The sequence below is a fragment of the Poeciliopsis prolifica genome, unplaced genomic scaffold, assembly GCF_027474105.1.
Source record: "Poeciliopsis prolifica strain line A6 unplaced genomic scaffold, Auburn_PproV2 SCAFFOLD132, whole genome shotgun sequence".
NCBI classification, from domain to species: Eukaryota; Metazoa; Chordata; class Actinopteri; order Cyprinodontiformes; family Poeciliidae; genus Poeciliopsis; species Poeciliopsis prolifica.
This window is the reverse complement of record NW_026562507.1, coordinates 588103-608909: the sequence shown is the minus strand read 5'-3', so window position 1 is coordinate 608909 and position 20807 is coordinate 588103. Positions and strand designations below refer to the sequence as shown.

Below are 20807 nucleotides of genomic sequence, written 5' to 3'. Positions count from 1 at the left end.
GCGTGTCATTCGGATGTGTTGAATCCATCCCAGATAGCAAGCGATGGTAATCAACGTTGAATTATGGCCAAAAAGATTGTTTTTTGCTTGAAATCCTCTTCACCCCCCACTCCTCTCTTCCTCTTTGAGCTCTGGGTCAGAGCATTTTATTATTGAGTGGGGTTTTGTCATGTTTTAAATTAAGCACTACATGTTGAGAACAGTGGGTTGTAATTCCGTTCTGTACATTTTCTTGCTCGTCTTTAAATATTATTGCTGACTGTTTTGTGCATAATGTGTTGACACAAAAACATCTAAAAATCACTACAGATCACTACAGTGGAGGGGTCCATCCTCCCTTTTTCCCGTTTGTCCCAATCAACCCCTCCCCCCCACACACACACACCGCTTTGCTGTAGACTGTTTTGCAACCAGCTTCTGAATTGAATTCGACTCTGAGCACTTTTGCAGTACATTTGGAAACATTACTTTTATCCTAACTATGTTGTCTGAAGATAAAAACAGGCATTTACTTTAAATATTGATTGTCTCATTTTAACATGAGTGCAGCAACCTTGAATGCTACACTATGCTGCAGCTTGATGCTGTAGGTAAATGTGATTATATATGTCAACTAATAGTAAGAAACCTATTCATTATTGTGTCCTTATGAAACTGTGAGTGTACAAGGAGAGCCGTACGGTTTGTGCGTTTGTTCTCAAACCAATAACCAGTACATTATTTAATATTTCAGAACGTTTCAAAAGATTTTTATTATCTTTTTACCAGTCCAACCAGTGCCTTCCGCATTCTTATTTTGTGTTTTTCAGCTGCCGCTCGGCAGTTGAATCCAAAGCTGATTGACAAGGACTACAGCAAAACTGTCAAGAAGTGGCTTCTCTGTGCGCAAAAGAAGGATGAAGACACCAAAGAACCAAAGCGATGCCAACCAGAGTTGAACTTGGGATAGCCCGACTTACACTGTTTCTCTGATTTATACAAGCTTAACCTTATGGACACTAGTCTTCCAAGGACAGTAGACTATTCTGACAGTCAAAAAAGAGTCAAATATGTTTACAGATCTATTCCCGCTTCCCTAAATCAAATCTAACATTAATGCCATCTTGTAATTTTTAAGTTTGTGCACACACAGTTTTGGAAATATGGTAATGTAAGATAATTTTGAACAACAATACTTATCATCTGCCAACAAAATTGTGTATAACAGCAGTGAAGAAACTTTTATGTTAAGATGCAATATTAATTCCCTAACTTTGATTCGACACAAAATCAACACAAATGTGCATGGTTGAATCAACACTGGTATAATGTCAATTATGGTTGAACCCTAACGTTGATTCAACGTGTAAGTCACTGACCACTTTATTATTTCAATGTCCAATTTCAATGTGCATTTAGTGTGTCTGCCTAATGTTGTTTTAATGTTGATTCACTCATATTTACTTCTGTAAAATCATCCACTACAATTTCCCCAAAAAGCCACTCCAAGTATCGAGGGCTTAACGCTCCAACACCTGAATAAAATGCCAACTTCTCCTCTGATGACTGATAGATGAGCACCAGTGCAGAAAGATGAATATATTTCATGTAACTTCGCATCTGTCCATGCCATGATTTTTAATGAGTTATTGAGTGAACAACCTTATTAAAAGATGAGCTTGATTTAATTTAATTTTAATGGAAAGACTGCAATACTAAAACTGTGTAAATTGTGTGTGGCGTTCCTGCAGATGCCACAAGGCTGGATCAATGCTGAGCTGTGATGGCTGCCTGATGCTGCTTGCAGTTTTAATATTAATCTTGTAATTATGTTTATTGTTTTGATGTCAAAAATTATATTGGTGAAGACCACTTACTGCATTTTTTAAATTGCTTTATGTTCTTTATTTAAACCTTACACTGACTCCAATGGATTTTAAAATCCAGGAAATATTGTTTGAATGAAGATAAAGTTTTCTGAAAATTAAACATTTTACTTCTGACATATTATACACTTCAGAAAAATTTAGCAAAAAAATTCTACTTGCATACCTCGCCTGATGTCCTCGGATGTGACTCTGGAGAACAATTGCTTTTTGTTTGAAAAACTTGAAATTTCTTCTGCAGAGGAAGCCCCTGATGTTCCTCTGAATGGTGACAGCTGCCCATGTCTGAGTGCTGTTCCATTTGTCTTCCAACTTCTGGTACAGAAGTTCTTTAAGAAACACCTATAGACCCATTCAGCAAATGAGAAAAATATAGAAAAATTATTTTAGTTACTCAGTTCATTAAATGACACAAGTGAAATCAATTACACACACAATGTCATTTTCAAGCCTTTATTTCTGTCAACTGTAATGAGTGACCCAATAGCTAATGAACAAATCCCTTAGTTTCAAATATTAGAATGTTTGATCAGACCAATCAAAAATATTTTGTCATGGGGCCCAAGATTCCTGGCAGTGCCACTGAGAGGTGGGTAGACTGTGGGTAGACTGTGTGAGATAATCAACCATTTAGCATGATTAGCTTAGCTACAGACTACTGTTTGCTTTCATTTCACTAACATTTAAAGAAGGAAGGAAATAATTTAACAACATATTTAACTTGTCCTTGTACCTCTTACCACACTTAGCCACAGGTGAGTCAATCAACAGCAGCTCTAACCCTGATACCAGCATAACTCCTCACCCCTGACCCAGTGAGCAAAACTGAACATCATTACAGGAAGTCAATGTGGCTTTTTCCTGTCTCTCTGCTCTTTTTACAGTTACACAACAAAAACAATGTATTTATTACTCACAAAAATCCAAAAAATCTTTTCTACTAGCACACCTGGCAGTGAGTGAATGAGGTTGACTGGCAGCACTAAGACCATCCTCCTGAATTTCTTTAGACAGCTGTAGCAACTCAGAAAGGAGGTTGAGGAGATTGATCCTTTCATCTGTTTCATAGCAAACTGTCACAAGAGGGTGACAACTTTAACAAATGTGGAAGTTATATTCGGCAGTTTGAACAAAATGCAACAACGTAGAGTTTTTTGAGAAGTCTGAATTGCTTCATGTATATTTTGCACATTTTCTGTAACTTGCTGGTGGGGAGAGACCTTTCAGTAAGCTAAAACGAATAAAAAATGTCAGCAGTATTTTGACTGCATGCAAAGAAAGCAAGGCCATTGCAAGCCTTTAAATCACACATGAATCATACATGAATCAAAGTGACGCTTTTGATGGGTCAGATAGACTCAAGAAATTGTAACAGCACAATTTCAGCTGAAGAAAATTCAACTCCCGGAATTTCGCCGTCATTTAGGGTTTTATTTGAGTAAGCTGATGAGCGCCCCTCTTCAACAGCTAGTGTTTGTTTCCCTGATAGTATGATCCATCAGTTGAGTAGCCTGGATGGTTATGACTGGAACGGTCATCAGCTGGTTGGCAACGACACATAGGTGCCATAAATTTTTGGTCCTGAAATGAGTCTTGTTTTTGTTGAGAGCTTAGGCTCCTTCATACCTCCAATCTCCCAGGTGATTGGCGATGTCCTCTGCTGTCCTCATTGTAGAAACCCATGGACCATAAATATTTTTTTACTGCTGGCCCTGACAGAAGGGAAACTAGATCTATAACCCCTGCTGTATAGATTGTTATTTTGACTGTGCCCAGATCGGTGCCCATACTCAGGGGAGGGTTGGAAATACTGGCTTGTTGGTGAATGTGAATCTGTGTTATCCAACTTCAATTTCAGTGTCCTTAGTTCTTTACTGTGGTCCTTTACAGTACTAGTGAGGTCTTATATGGCAGTTTTCAGATGCGATTGCTCTCTGGAAACAGTATTTACAGAAGGGGATGTGCTTACCTCTTCTGCTGCAGCACCTGGCAATACTGGTGATATTAAACGAGCAATCTGACGAACCTGCTCTGCTCCTGCTGCAACCTCAAAAGCCTCCTGAAACACCTTCACCCCACTCTCATCACACTTGATCTGTATCCAGATCCTGATTCAAACCAGCAATGAAATGAAACATTTTCATCTACGCGTTCACATTTTTCTCAAAATCAGGGAATACCTCTTTCTCTAGACGACATATATCTGCCGCATAGACTTCCATCGCTTCATTTGCCAGCCGATAACGTGCACGTTTTGGTAGCCTCAAATGAACTTTGTTTGTCCTTGGGTAAATTGTCCCACACTATGAAAAGTTCAGGTGGTAACAGTGCAGGTAATTTTAGAGCAAGATTGGAATCTTTATAACAAGCTTGCTGAATAACCTCATACCAGAGAGCCCACATTGTGAACGATTCATGTTCGTTGTTGCAGAAGGGCGGAGGGAATGGGATTCCCCTGTTCAAAGCGATTGGAATGCGTTGGATGTCCCCAGTGCAATAGTGCCCAATACTAATGAAGTACATTTAAATTTTTGACCTTGAAGAAAGTAATACAAATTGTCTTGAAAGAATTATCTCATTGTGTTATTATTCTGGTATAATAGCAAATAGAAAAATGTTGGCAAACCTAATTTACACGTAAGACACTGTGAACAAATGCATATAGTTTTCTATAGTTTTTTATGTAAACTTCTGGTTTTAACTGTATCTGCTTTAAGATCATCATTTTCAGAAGGTATATTTAATCCGACAAAAATTAGAATTCATATGGCAATTTACGATTGTAGAAAGTCAGTAAATGACCTCTCTTTTAATCTCGTGAGTAATTATGAGCAAAGATGAAAGTTTTATTACCTTGGTGCGTCCCAGCTGGTACTGTCCCTCTTCAGCATCAACCATATTTAGCAGATTTACTGACATCTCTGGCTCTGACCAGTGGCTGGACTGTTGGGTCAGTAGAAATCCATACCTACAGCAGCATAGTAGGAAATGTTACTTAGATCCGTGATGCTGAACCCATTTTCCACAAAGTCTCCTTTCTTTCTTCCAAGTGAACCTGCCCCCCCAAACCCTTGTTGTTTCCTGTCTCTTCCAAAAACACACAAAACCATAATCTTTTTATAATAATAATAAGAAAAGTGATTACTTACAGCCAGCCAGCCAGTCAATCAAGTTTATTTGCATAGCACATTTCAACAATAAGGCAGTTCAAAGTGCTTCACTTCAAGAAAACAGTACCGAATGGACCGAAACGCATTAATCAACGCATCCTCCATGGGTCACGCTGATGACGCAGCCCATGGAAAAAAATGAGTTACACATCAAAATATTTGCACATCAATTAATCATTTATCAAAATATTCATAAATTAATTTCAAAATATTGTTAAATGACTAATTGATTATGTTTAAAAAGCAACTCTAATGGGATTTTAGTCTAGATTTAACTGTCCATTAAGGAATGGAAGGTGCCTTGGATCCTGTGTCTACCTGCACCATATGTAAGTGGCTTTCATTCCACACATGGGAACACACACAGACTTGGCGGTCAAGTGTGAGCCAATTGGAGGTTCACTTGTGGGCGTCAGCCGGTACATGCTTGAAGGAAACCTGGGCCTGACAGAGGGCTAAATGGAGGTCACTACACATCCTCAAGACTTCCATCCAGTATCTGTTCCCCCTTATTCCTATTGGGGTCGGAGGTGCTGGTGCCCATCTCCAGCTGAGTTCCAGGCGAGAGGCGGGGTCACCCTGGACAGGTCGCCAGTCTGTCGCAGGGCAACATAGAAACAAACAGGACAAACAACCATGCACACACACACTAGGGAGAATTTGGAAAGACCAATTAAGCTGACAGTCATGTTTTTGGACTGTGGGAGGAAGCTGGAGAACATGCAAACTCCGTGCAGAAAGACCCTGGGCCGGGAATCTGGAAGTTCTACATGGTCTTAGCATGGTCTTACATGCTGTTCCATTTATTCTCTTACACATAAGCATGTTCCATGTATTCTCTTACATGGAACAGCATGTAAGGGTTGTTAGGAAAATTATCTTAATTCATTTACTTTCATTTGAATGGTTATGTTTTCATATTATTCCGTGTGTTGTTTTCTTTCCCTTTCTTTTATTGTATATTCTTAACTGTCTTTTAGAGTTTTCTCTTGAAGGTTGGAAATGTCTCACACATTTCTGTGTTAAGGAGCCACAATGATCTCTATCTGTATCCTGAGAGTGGTCATCTTTGTGTCCCAACAATGGGACATCAACGGAAGACTTCCAGAACATCCTGTAGGATAGTGTATTGGTCAATTGTTTGCATGTCTGAGTGAGAAAGCCAACCTCTTTGTGTATTCACATGATAATAAAAGGCAGTTGGGGACTGAGAACCGACGGAGTTGACCTCAGACAGCGTTTGGCAGCGGTTCTCTCCGCGTCGAGCTCTTCTCCCCTTTTCTGCCGAAAAGTAATTTGTATCTTTGGTTGATTCTTGCAGATTGGGGAACAAAATAAACCCAACAAGGGTGTAAAGATCTTACGCCCTGATTATGTTTTTGATTATAACGCAATAAATTCAATGTCAAAATCAATAGAGTTTAATTCTTCAAATTCTTTCTTTGCTTTTGTATCGATCGTTTTTATACAAACAACTAACTGATATTTTAACAACCTCTTAGAAGATGAGGTTATGTGCCAGCTTGCAATCTCTGATACTCTGTATCAGAGATACGGCTGGAGGGGTAACCCCTTTACTCCTCCACATTGGGAATCATTGACTTAGCTCATGTACATAGCTCAAATGACTGCTTGGTCTAAGTCACTGATGTGGTATTTAAATATGTGGGAAAAACAAGGTTAATTTGCAAACCTAAGGCAAATCAAATTATTAAACAAATGTGAGTAAACCTAATCTGTACTTTTAGTTTGCACAATTTTGTCTGGCCAAAGTTCCCAGTTTAAATATGTCTTTCTGTTTCGTAGTTAAGGGTGTAGATATTTCTATTAAAGATGCCAAACAAGGTACAAACCAACCTCAACGGACAGTGTTAAATTTTTGGCTATGATCACAGGTGATGTGTGGTGATGGTGTATGTGCGTGTTAGCACCTCTGAATGAAGCATGAGTACTGAATCCTGACAGGGAAACCTTCTTTTCGGATGTGAATTGTCTCCAGTATGCCCGAGTGTCTCAGCTGAAGAGACATATAGTCTATATCAAAGATCCCAGGACGCTGACAAAAGACACATTAGATACAACACTCAGTCACATTTCAACAGTTCATCAACTCGGTTGCTTACAAAACTATAGCCATTTAATTATCAAACCTTTTGAATTGTATTTTTCTGCGCTTTGCTCAATTCAATTTACAAATACTTTATCAATGTTGATAAATTTTCTCTACTATAGTAAATATAATTCTAGATTACTAAATATGACATAAATATACATTTATGAAATCTATTGCATTATTAACAAGCAAAAGTGGACCACTGCCTACTGTAATGGAAGTTTGCTAGTCATTTTACATGAACAAGAAGAAGGACGAATACAAGCGATAACACAATAGCTTCCATGTTGTTTCCCATGTGAGATGTAACAGATGTTTTTTAGATTTAGCATTTTCACAGTGTTGAATTAAAAAGTCATAAAAATTAAATGACCTGAAAACAAAAGTTGAGTTACTTTACAAAATTAGGCTTGGCACATCTATATCCAGTTATAAGGCATGTATAACTGCCTTACATTTTTATTGTACATTTTTATTGTACAGCAGAAGCTAAAGGAAATGTTTTGTAAAATAGTCATTTTTACCTTCACAAAATTTGGCTTCAGACAACAGATGATGGTTGTGTTGCTCCTAAGAGTGTAAAAAGAACATTTGGATTAGTCTCTCAGGTAGAAGGATAACCTTTAAATCAAGATAAAGAGTATTATCTGACCCTGAACTTAATCTTTTCTTAGGGATTGCTAAATTTTTTCTAAATTAAAATTGAGGAAACATAAATAATTCCTGCATCTATTTAAAATTTACTTACTCACAGTTGGTATGAAAAGTGTTCAGACCCGGTTTCATTGTAGCAATTTGCTAAAAACAAAAAAGTTAATGTTATTTCTCATGAACATACACTCAGCATCCCATCTTGACAGAAAAAACTAAAGTGTAAAAATCTTTGCAAATTTTTTCAAAAACAAAATAGTCTTAGTTATTCAGACTCTTTGCTCAGTATTGAGTAGAAACACCCTTTTAAGCAAGTGCAGCCATGAGTCTTCAGGGGAATGATGCAACAAGTTTTTCACACCAGAATATGGGGATCCTCAGCCATTCTTCAGTGCAGATCCGCTCCAGTTTCATTAGGTTGAATGGTGAATGTTGGTGGAGCCATGATCAGGTCTCTCCAGAGATGACCAGTTGGATTTAGGTCAGGGATTTGGCTGGGCCAGTCAGGAATGGTCAGAGTTATTTTGAAGCCACTCCTTTGTTATTTTAGCTGTGTGCTTTGGATCATTGTCTTGTTGGAAGGTGAAGCTTTGGCCCATTTGAGGTCCTGAGCTCTCTAGAAGAGGTTTTCTTTCAGGACATCTTTGTACTTGGCTGCATTCATATTTCAATTGCAACCAGTCAGAAAATCAGAAGAAATGGACACCATGTGAGTTAAATATGAATGTCACAGCAAAGAGTCATGAGATATTTTAGTTTTTCTTTTTTTAATATATTTTTAGACATTTCTACATTTTTCAAGATGATATGCTAAATGTACATTCATAAGAAATAATATGAACATTTTTGATTTTAGCAAATGCCTCCAATAAAATAGAGTGAAAAATTTAAACGGATTCTGTACCCACTGTATGAAAGCAGAAATTAAGTTCTGTATCACCCTGTCTATTATTTGCAACATCTGAATTACTTCAAAGGAACTTCTCTTTGCAGGAAGCAGGATGCAGAGGATTCCATGGACACAGCAACAATTGACCCAGCTCAAGCATAAGCAAGGCTGTCACTCTGCTGTGCTATTTGAGTGATCCCCCACCTACCTGAGCTACACATCCGGTGTCAGAGAGCAAAAGTGTTATATATACCGACATTCTGAAGAAATCCTGGATACCATTAGATCACATCCCAATGCTGAAAGACTCATCATTTTTGTAGGCGTAATATCCCCAAACATCAGTCTGAACTCATGACACAGGATTTCAGCCATCTACTCAACACTGTTATATGGTTCCAATTTTAAGTTTTATCTCTGACCCACCTTGGAGTATTAGAAAATGTTGTTTTGTTGGCTTCTTACAGGTTTTTCTGTAAGAAGCCAACATGGATCCTCATTATCTTCCAGCCCACAGGTGATCAGCCCAATTTCTTTGCTGCCAGAAACTCAATAGAATGTGACTCTCCCAAATGAAACTGCTTGAAATCTGAGACACAACTGTTTTGCCAATAAATTGTAAACCAATCCCCCAATTAGGAAAGGGAGGGACTTTGTGTCACTATATGTGTGTTGGAATTCCTGTTAATAAAGGAGAAACTTTGCATCTTGCAGGTAAGCTGATTGTGATTACTCCATCAGCTTGAGTATTTTAAACAATTAAGGACAATAGGCAGCTAATTTGTGCTTGGCACAAATCCAGAGGTGAAGGACAGGCACTTGGCTTGGGGCCAAAGTGATCTGGTTGAGGACTAGCTTCTTTGCTATTTTAAATATTATACACCTCTGGCAGTACAATAGGACACTTCAACATGCTGCTCAGCCCAAGCACCAGGGATGTCTTCTATTTACAGCCACGAAAACTTCGATTTTTGTTCTGCATGGGAGACATTTTTGGGGGGTTGATGACCTACATTTGAACAAGTCAGGAAACCGCATTCTAACAATAATGGCCTGTACTTTTTATCAAGTCCAGAGGACCAAAAATCACTTCACACTACATGCAGTCATTCACTCATTAACACACACATTCACACACTGATGATGGCAAGCCACTGGATTGTAGCCACAGCTGGGGCATTCTGGAACTATGGACTAGGAAATCTAACACAAAAGAATGATTAGACATAAAGAACATGATCAAATTAGAGTGACTTAAAAAAGAACTGAACAACAACTGAGCCTCTGCCCCCATTTCATCCAGGATGCCCCCAGGTGCCCTTTTTTGAGTTGAGTTAAGCCTCTGTTGCACTTATTACAAACTGGTCAGGAAACAGAAAAGCCTATCACTAGCAGTAGTAATTCATAAATGAAATCTTCCTATTGCTCTATTGCTTCACATAGATCTCTACAGTGTCATTTAACAGCAGGGGAGAGTCCTTGATCCTGGAGACTATCTACTTCCTCAAACTAGAACTTATCTGCCCTATTTTGCATCAAAAATGTCCCCCTTTCCTCAATAATAGATAAATGGCAAAACCATCTATATTGGGCACCACGTAGATAGAATCAAGAATTCACATTTATAGTGTAATCAAGCCTTTCTTCTCTGACCAGAAGGAAGCCAGAATTCACTGTTAGTCAAGGCAGACTTGACAGACTCCTTTGACTCTATTTCTGTTCTCACATTGCAAGGTTTTAATAAATTTCTTATTTCTTCTCACTCAGACTTTAAAGTATTTTTTCCATGACAGAAGTCATCTACCAACACAGCTATATGGTATCTTACCTATTTTAATTTGTTTGTATTACTAAAATTGTATGCTCTGTTTGTATACAATAAAGCATTTTGTGGTTTCATGAACATTCACCTTATGCTGTGAATGTTCTGTGGTTGCTGCCTCCACATTGAAAAAAGAAAATAGCTGAACCAACTTAACTGAATTGCTTTAAGTGGTAAGTTTACCCAATTTACCACTAAGTTTATCCAACTCAGTTTACTAAGTTTATCCAACTCAATATATTATAACCATCCAGCTTATTATTAGAGTGCTCTCTCGAAAGTGTATTTGTGCTATAGTTCATCTGATGGCTTATTTACATTAACCTAACTTAATTCTTTAGCTTCAGTTGTGAAAACTTAATTTTATATGTTCAATAAACTTAAAAGTTACACATTTTTAACTTTTAACATTTTACTTTGACTTTATTTGAAACAATTAAGTTTCAAATGCCATGAACATATTCTACGTCTGAAATGATGATGCAAGCTTCAACAGGGAGAGATCGTGTACCAACCTGGTGCTGTGGTGGCGCAGCAATAAACATAGGGAGACTTAGTCCTCGACGGGGCCATCTTATGATCGATTTCTGGGATGATGTTAATGTCAAGTTGGCAAGAGCAAGTGGGCTCTCCTCTGCCCAGTCTTCTCATTGAGAAAATTTGATCAATTGCATTGATCCATTATTTGTAGTTTCAGAAAATGTGCAAAGAAAGGCTCCAAAAAAGCAGCACAAAGACAGAGCAAGCAAGGTGGGAATGAGTAGGGAAGGAAGCAGAGGAAAAAAGGGTCTGCCTTCACTGAGAGCTAGAGAGAAAGTAAACTAAGTAAGTAAAACTTTGAGTAAGACTGACTTAAATTTGTTAAGTTAAACCAACTTAATAAGTTCAGTTAGATAAACTTAATTTAATTCTTTAAAATTGAAGCAGTTCAATTAAGTTGGTTAAACTTTTCTTTTTTCAGTGTACAGGATCTTTGAAAAACTAAAATAACATGTTAAAACATACATTTAAAATCTAGCTCTAGTTTACAGTGTAAGTGATAATGTAATTTTAGATATTTTAGTTTTTTAGTTTGGAACACCTTAAAAGTTTGAGCTGACTTTCTGTATAATTTAGTCAGAGTTTTAATCATTCATTAAGTGGATAAAATTATTTGTGTAAAAGTGGCAAATCACACTTAATGAATTAAGTCATAAAAAAATGTAAATTGAGTTGGATAACAAAGAATTGGGTTCGATGAGCATAATATACTGAGTTAGATTAACATAATATCAATACTCAATATTTTCAAGTCATTCAAAGTAAAAAGTTCATTTAAGTTAAAGATTTGTAACTTTTAAGATAATTGATCAGAAAAAGTAAGTCGTTATCATTAAACCAAAAGAATTAAGTGATATTAATGTAAATAAGTCTACCACATGAACTACAGCCAAAATCTACCAAGGTTCAGAAACATGGTAGACAGTGTAGGAGATCAAAAATTATATTTATCCTGAGTAGAAGTAAATGTTTGATGGATGTCTTTTGATTACTTTCCTTCTTCTTTATTTGTTTTCCAAAAACTTGCATCTTGCTAGTTTATTTACTGATTCAGGGTTTACCAAGTTCAAATTGGAACAAATGGAATTGGTATGCAGATATGTGAACTTTAACCTGAGCCAGATACTTCAATAATCCAAACTGAATTTGAATTATAAGCTTTCTTTTCTCTGTATTGTGCCCTGAAATGACTTTATTTGGCATAAAGACAGTAGAAATGAACTGATTTAAAGTGATTTCTACCTTCCCATACGGGTGGTGAGTTCAGTGAGGGACTGAAGGAAGTGTGAAGCAGCAGTTGGGGGTGGCTGACGAAGATGCTTCATCTTCCAACACAGTTCCTTCTGTTGGATGTACCTATCTTGAAGCTTCTGGAACAATTCAGAAATCATCTAAATGAACATGAAAAGAAAAGCAATGTGATTATCTGGAACATCATTCATGACCATAACTGGTTATATGCACAAAAAAGCTGTTATCTTAGAAGACATTTGTAATATATTGTTGGTGTGATGATAGAGGTTCACCCAGAAATCTGAAGATTGCTGCTTTGATACCCACTTCATCTGGCTGTGTTTTGTGTCTTTGGGTGTAACACTTTGCCCACATTGCCTGCTGATGTTGGTCAGAAAGGACGACGGCATGAAATAGCAGCTGCTCTTCTATCAGACTGCCCAATGGTAGATGTAGCTACCATCCACTATCTTGTAAGTCATCAGAGTGTGAATGTGTGCATAAATGAGAATTACTGATTCTGGAGTTTTTTGAGAACCATTAGAGGATTGAAAGCACTATGTAAGTCTGATGTCATTATAAGTAAAACATTTCTAAAATACCTGTAGTTATAATGGTATTTAATCCAATTAAAGAAGCTAAAGTTGGCACACATCTCTTAGAAACATGGTATACTGTACGTCTTCAAGGTAGTGCAATGTTTGTTTAAAGGTGAGGTTCCTCATTCAAATACCATCCTGGAATGCTTCTGCATCAAGTTTGCATGTTCTCTTCAAGCTTAACCTGATTCTTGCTGGGTTACTCCGATTTCCTCACACACTCCAAAAATACGACTGTTAGTAGTGACAGGTTATCTGAAACCAGACGTGTATCAAGTAAAGAGGAGGCGTGTCAGACGAAGCCCTGTTTTGATGCTTGTCATCCTGCTGAAAACCACGTGACCGGGAACAAACAATGTCTCATTTTGTGTGTTGGTTTTCAAAATGAAAGCGTGATGAACTGTGCTGCTTCATGGCATGAGTTGTTGTATTTGATCACGCATCAGAGGAGTATTTGTCTTCAGAGGTGGCCGAAATAAAAGGAACCTTTTATAGTTCATGTGTATGAACAATTTTGATGATAGCACTCATCAAAATGAGTGCTATCATTTTGATAGCACTCATTTTGATGAGTGATAGCATCATTTTGATGCTATCACTCATCAAAGTGAGTCATAAAAAAATTTACATTTTTTTATGACTCATTTTGATGAGTGCTATCACTCATCAAAATGAGTCATAAAAAAATGTAAATTGTTACATTTAGGGTTAGGGTTAGGAACACAAAAAAAATGACAGAACCCAAAACAAAATATGACAAGATATGACAATTAACATTTCTGTATGAGGAATATTATGTCTGTGACAGACTGGCGACCTGTCCAGGGTGACCCTGCCTCTCGCCTGGAACGCAGCTGGGGATGACACCAGCACCTCCCGAACCCCGTGAGGGAGAAGGGTGACCGGAAAATGGAATATTATGAGTAATATGAATACTGTGTTAGTTGGTTCACCTTTATCTGGCTTCTTGCAAAAAGCTCTACAATTTCTGTCCTGAACTGGTCTTGATTCTTATTGAGGAAATTCTGGACCTGCCAAAAGATGGTGGCAGCTCTTTGTTCCAGTTTTTTACACGTACAAATTAGTTGTTTAACATCAAAAGTGGGAAATACAATACCTGATATGTGACAGGTCCTGCGTAGTGATGAATAGTGAAGACCGGTATTGGGTTCTTGGGTTTGATATAGAAGGGGTTGGTTGCATGGTGGTAATGGCATTTCTGAAGAAAGGTGTGGTCAGTAGCCTATAAAACCCCAAAGAAGTAATCAAGTTTCACCGAAGTAAAAGCTAATTTTTATTTTTATTTTTATTTACATACACAACCACACACACACAATTTGCTTTTCCTCAATGCCCGGCATTAATTCTGAAAAAATGTTTTGGGTTTTTTGGTTTGTCAGGATTACAAAAATTATTTCTGAGTTAAATACCAAAACAATGAGAAGGGACTTTTACAATGAATTTGTTTTTAAATATTTACATACAGCAAAAAAAACATTGTGCTTTCAACACTTTTCAGAAAGCCCATATATATATATGTTTATATATATACACACACACACACACACACACACACACACACACACACACACACACACACACACACACACACACACACACACACACACACACACACACACACACGTGTGCATTGTGAATGAACCTAAAATAGTTGATGAAGCTATGACAATATTAGGCTTTGATATTAGACTGTGTTTGGTAGAGCATAGCTCTCTGGTTCGGCTGCCATTTTGGATTGTGGATCAAGGCAACACTTCAAACAGACTGATTCTTTGTGTTACATAATTGAAAACTCAAAAGAAGAAAAAGTTCTTAAAGAAAGGATTCTGGATCTCCAGAAGTCTGACATTATATGATGTCTGAAGATGCCATGTTTATCTATTCAAACAATCATATGCAACTCTAAGCAGTGTGGCAAAGACCAGTATTCTAACTATTCAGAAGGAGAGAGATGTAGTGTCCCATAGTTCTGTGTTTGTATGCAGTTTCTTAGACTAATTAAGAAAATAACTTTGTATGTGGATGTTCGCACCTGTGGGATGCATGTTTGATCGTCCAATATACGGAGGATGCCATGTGGTCTGGAGGAGATCAATTCCATACAGGAGTGAAAGTTCTCAAATTGCACGGGATGCCAAGGAATCTGCTCTTTACTGTACTCCTCCTGCAAGACACACACAATGCGCCATACAGTTCAATTAGTGAGATAGACAGTACGAGAAGTAGTTGATTTTAATTTTTCTGGTTTACCTGTTCCTGAGAAAGTAGAGTTTTGTTGAGAAAATTCTGCAACTGCTCATTGGCAAAGTTGATACACAGTTGCTCAAAGCTGTTCACTTCAAGATCCTTCACAAATGGCAAAAAAAGAGATTTAAACCTACATCATTCCCAAAAATGATGGGAATGATGTATCTGAAGGTCCCAGGGTTAGAAAGTTGATTACCAACCTCAAAGCCATAAATGTCTACGACACCAACAGTGCTGTCCATCTCTGTTGGGCTTAGCCAGTCATTAATTTTCTCCAACAACCAGTCAAACAACACTGAATACAAAGCTTTGGCAATTGCATTCCTAGAGAGGAAAGGAAAACATTATAAACCTGCTGGCCAGCCAGAATTTCCCATTTTCATCATGAAGTAAACCCAAAACAGCAACAGCAACAGTTGGGCTTCATATCAACTGTATATGCCCACATGCATATCTGCCAATTTACAATTATTAGGCCCAAGCAGTGAAGGCCTATTGCTGGAAAGGCCTGTTGTATTTCTAGGATTTCTTCCCTTACAAAAAAATTTGATTTACATGGGAGTTTTTGTAAGAGTTATTCTTTTCTGCTGAAAAACAGAAATTTGAGGGCCTAAACATATTCAGTGGATATGAATCACCAAACTTCACCCAAAATTGTTCCCCATCTGAAATGCAACTTTTGTAATGTGATCAAAAAATCCATTAAACTAAATGGAATTAACTTAATGGCCAAACTGTTCTACAGTGTCAGATAGACTGTACATTGTAGAGGTCTTAAACTTGACAGGAAAGTAGATCCCCTTCAAGTCAAGAAAAAACGTCTTTGAAGGTATGTCCTAAAATGTACAGGGAGGCGGGTCAAAGGACAAATTTTGGCTATTTTTCACATTTATACATCTCAAACTTTACCACATTCCAAGTGAATACGAGCCAAAAGCTTCATCTCTCAGTATGCTTGTAAGAGATTCAAATTTTAAGTTTGTGAGCATTTTCTGAGTCAAGTGGCGTACTCACCAAAGCAAACAAAATGCTGATACCTTTCACCCAGAAAGACTGAATTGCACTAAACTTTGTATGAGTCATTTCTGTTCAACCAAACTTGTAAACTGAAGAGAACATTTTGAACAACTATTTCAGTGTTGAAAAGTAAAATGTGCTCTGATGACAATATTTCTTTAATGTATGTAGATTAACAAATATATGCAGGCAGAAATAAAATGCTGAAATCAGCTAAAAAATATGTTTTTGCTGTGGAAAAGCCTTGACCAAAGACCTTATTTGCATATAACTTATAATGTCAAAATGTCTTTGCTATTTAGTTTATGTACAATTAACCAAGAATGCATCAAGTTATATTTAGGTTTGTAATACTTCACACAAACCTAAAATATAACTGAAGTTATATTGCAACATATAACTTCAGTTTTATATGTTGCAATAGTTTATTCTGTTGAGGCAATTGGTTTGCACAGATTTAAGTGAACACAACTTATTTTTCTTGATACTGTAGCATGCGTTATGTGATGAAGATTCTGGAGAGACTGACCTGAGCCCATCCCAGGACTCAGGTATAGTAAGTACTGGAGGTCCTGACTTCACCACTTAGGAGTTAAAGATGCTGTAATCTACCAGTGGCAAAAAGCTATGTTTTATTTGAATGGTGGAGAAAATGCTGTGAGGATCACATTCTTTGATTTCTCCAGTGCTTTTAACACCATTCAGCTGCTGCTGCTGGATAACAAACTGTGGGTTGTGGGTATCAAGAGCTCAGTGATCACAGATGGCTGACTACTTGACAAGCAGGGCAGTTTCTCCCTCTGGAAAGGGCTCTGTCTGATATGGTGGTCAGCAATACAGGGCCTTCTCAGGGGGCTTTGCTTTTTGTCTGACTTTTTCTCTCTATCTTACACATGACTGACTTCCAGTACAACACAGAGTAATGCCGACTACAAAAGTTCTAAGATGACTCAGCTGTCCTATGGGGTATTAGATGGGAAGAGTAGGGCAAATACTCTTCTCACTGTACTAACTGATAGAAAACTTGTTGGATTGGACTGAACTGAACCACCTGAAGCTGAATATGAGCAAGACTGGAGAGATAGACTTCACAGCCACAGGGATTAGGGGAAGTAAGTGGAGGTGATGGAACACTATAAATATCTGGATGTTGTCATGACTTCAGCCTTTCTGCTCCACCTTCTGCGCTGATTGCTCATCACTCTCACCTGCACTGTGCTGCTCCCTATTTATACAGCTGATTTTCACCAGCTTAGTGCGAGATCGTCTGTTGCTCTAGTCACAGCTTTCAAGCCATTGTTTCAAGTCATGAGGAGTTTTCTGGTTTACTGATCCTGCCTGTTTTTGACCTTAGATTCTGCCTTGTCCTTCGGCTGCTGAAAGTATTCTGATCTCCTGCCTGTCGCCGACCTGCCTCCTGCTTGCTGTTTCTGGATTTTCTGTGCCTGTGGCTCTCCTGTGCATGACCCTGGATCGTCTCTCTACTCCGTCTCTGGTTTGTGGACTTTGCCCCTGTGGTCCGTTTGTTCCCTGAGCCCCCAAGACTTTCTGTTGTCCTTTCATCCTACTTCCTACCCCCGACTGGATTCCTGTCCCTTGTGGATTCCTCCTCCCTTAACTGCTCGTTTATCCCACCCCGTTCAGTCCCGTCTAAAATATTATTTTTGTCATTAAAACTTCTGATTTAACTACTCCTGTGTTGGCTGCGTTTTGGGTTCTGGCCTAGTTTGCTTACCATTACAAATGTCTAACACTAAGACTGTGTACATGAAAGAAATAAGGAGACTCTACTTTGAAAGGAAGGTTCAACATTTTTAATGTCTGCAACAAGATATTGGAGATCTATCAGTCTGTTATCTGTAGCATCATCATTTTCACAGCTGCTTTTTGGGGGGAATCTTCCTTGCCATCAATTGATGTTACATTTGTTGTGGGGGCAGAGGCTGTCTAAAGACTAATATGGCCCAACAAAAGAAGATCACAGTTTTCTTAGTGACAAATAAGGGAGTGAGAACCATCTGAACTGAAATGTTTCGGTGGTGAAGTCATGTAAGTTGCCCAACAAACTAAAGGGATAGATTCAATATTGAAGATGATTTAAAGTCTAAATATGGCAGGGGTAAAAATTATTTTGTGCCTTACTACATGTATAATTGCTTGTAGGGAAGTCCTTACTTAGTCCAGCTCACAACTGTCAATTCTACAGTAGAATTGAGAACACTAACTGACATGACTCTGGGCCTGCTGCTGCTCTGCCAAGGCAGGAAATGAGTTAGACTCATTAGTCACCTTGATTCTATGGCACTTTCCACAGACAGGGGGCAGTAGATGCGATCATAGCTGGTTTCCTAAAACAAAAACAAACTGTTTGCACATGCATATCAAGGTGGGTGTAATTGCTTAACAACAAGCTACTTACTGTGACTTTGTGAGTAATTACTGTTTGAAGGGTCTCACAAGAAACCTGCAACAAGGCCCCAACCCTTCTGGCCTCTGCCTCACTAAAGATACGAGCCACCTCAAATGACTCACTCTGAAACAGTACCAACAAAGATATGATATGAATGTCTTGCAACTCATTCTGACTGTCTTATTTAAAGACACATACCTCATATGAGCTAAAACAGATGTTACCAAGATGCAGAATAGAGGAGAGGATGGCCCAGATGTTGGAGATTTGATTTGCATGTAGGCCAATAGTCTCCAAACATTTAAGCAAAAGTTGAAAGTCTTGTTTTTCCTTTTTTGTTTTCAAAGCACAGGCACCACCCTGCATGGTATAAGAAAAGTTGAAACATTTATTTAAAAAAATCTAGATAAAAAAATAAAACACAAAAAAGAATTGATTTGTTCTTGGTCTAATTTACTTGATTTAGGTAGTAATAAGTCTCAGGCCCCTGCAAGTACAGCTTCTCTTTGTCCCAGTCGTTCATACCTTCCAGCAGTTCATAGAACACATGATAGTTCCTCTCCTTTTTGGCCTAAATGATAAATTAGACAATAATTTAATTTTATTTGAATGTGCTGATTTATAGTCACTCATAAGGCACAAGAGACAAAGCAAAAATTTCATTCCATCATTTGTAAAATGCTGTTTCACTATGTTCACTACAGTCAAATTAATTCTAGTTTAAAGCTGCACCAAACTCACTGTGATTGATCCTTGCCTAGTTCCCCCAAGAATATTGAATGAACCAGCCCCCAAGCCATGCTTCGACTGACAATCATGAAATTGAATACACATATAAATTGTGACAGGACCTCAGAAAAAGTTTCCGGGCGCCATGGTCTATACTCCCACGGAAGTTGGCCATTTTGGATCAATGTCACCATGTTCCATGTGTAACAATGTCTGTTACACATGTTATATCGGAACAAACTTCTGCCACAGCTTTTAACTTACAGACTTATTCAGCAAAGTCTTGAGGCATGAAAGGTCAATAGCTATTGAAATGTTTTTTGTACATCAAAGTGTGTGGGCGTGGCCAACCCTCAAAACCTGCCATTCACCATGAAACATCAAAGTGGAATAACTTCCCTGCATAAGCTCCTGGCTTCATCAAACTTTCCTTATGTCATCATGGGTCTAAGCTCATCACATTCTGATGGTCAATTGGTGACATCACCTCAGCCAGACCCCCTTTCAACAGGAAGTCATCTGTTTTCCAACTAGTTCTCTACCTTTTACTGTATGGTCCATGCAGATTTCAACCTATGTTTAATGAAAAAGAATAACATGAAGGTAAATCCTTCTCTCAACACTGACTGCTGGCTGGAGCATGTGGACGTGGTTGAATGGCAAATTACAGTCCCTTGCTGTTTGCCTATGGTTGTCTCTAAATCACACATGAATCATCTGATTTGCACCAAAGTTCACATGATTTACCGGAATGTGAGAGAGCATTGACGATGGTGAGTGGGTCACAATGAGGCCAGAGTGGCGGTGAACTGTGAGGGCCCCAATGATGCTTGCAGCTTTAATATGTGCTTTCTTTCTGGAGGCAATATGCACAGGCTTCTGTTTCAGCATAATGTTGACTGATAATCCCTCTATGCAAGATTATAACATAAAAATACTGAGCAGTATTTTTACGTTCAGTAAAAAAATACTTTTCTGATTAGAAAAATTTTGATTTTTCTAATCAGTATTAGAAAAATGGAACTCAATTTGTGGAAATGGAAGTGTGGCTAATGAAAGACATACTCTGAACATTCACACAGAACTAAAGTTGCTTTAAAGTGGCTGGATTATTTGAAGTAAGCCAGAATTAAAGATGTATAACTATTATATACATAAATCTATTTATTAATATTCAGTGATTTGGCAGAGACAGACGTCCATCTCCAACCCTTCTCTGTTGGACCCTTCCTTCCAAGAAATGTTGGCATCATTATTGCTTCCTATGGCTCAAAAAATCTGGTTGCAGTCCTTCAGTAGAAAAATTGACAACAACAAAAAAAAACTCTAGAATGCTGTTCTCACTTAAAAACTCTTTCCAATGACAAAAACAAATTTTCCTGAACCCTTTGAAAGAATTGGCAACATTTCAATAGACATGTAATTAGCCAGGGCAGTGTGATCAATGCCAGATTTCTTAAGCAGTAGCTGCACCACAGCATGCTTAAAATGAGCAAGAATC

General features: G+C 38.0%; 1 protein-coding gene across 1 annotated transcript in view; it reads right to left on the bottom strand.

Annotated features, from left to right (window-relative positions):
• Window positions 1-20807, bottom strand: part of myo15b (myosin XVB) — a 76787-nt gene that overhangs the window by 35679 nt on the left and 20301 nt on the right. Inside the window, exons 10-23 of the mRNA XM_055024902.1 lie at window positions 19035-19148; window positions 18776-18937; window positions 18587-18700; window positions 18457-18515; window positions 15351-15474; window positions 15154-15249; window positions 14936-15067; window positions 14000-14125; window positions 13836-13913; window positions 12293-12441; window positions 7673-7718; window positions 6967-7091; window positions 4719-4833; window positions 2032-2207 (exon numbers count right to left, since the gene is read on the bottom strand). Of these exons, the coding sequence (XP_054880877.1) occupies window positions 2032-2207; window positions 4719-4833; window positions 6967-7091; window positions 7673-7718; window positions 12293-12441; window positions 13836-13913; window positions 14000-14125; window positions 14936-15067; window positions 15154-15249; window positions 15351-15474; window positions 18457-18515; window positions 18587-18700; window positions 18776-18937; window positions 19035-19148 (1616 nt within the window). The remainder of the gene's footprint in view (window positions 1-2031; window positions 2208-4718; window positions 4834-6966; window positions 7092-7672; window positions 7719-12292; window positions 12442-13835; window positions 13914-13999; window positions 14126-14935; window positions 15068-15153; window positions 15250-15350; window positions 15475-18456; window positions 18516-18586; window positions 18701-18775; window positions 18938-19034; window positions 19149-20807) is intronic.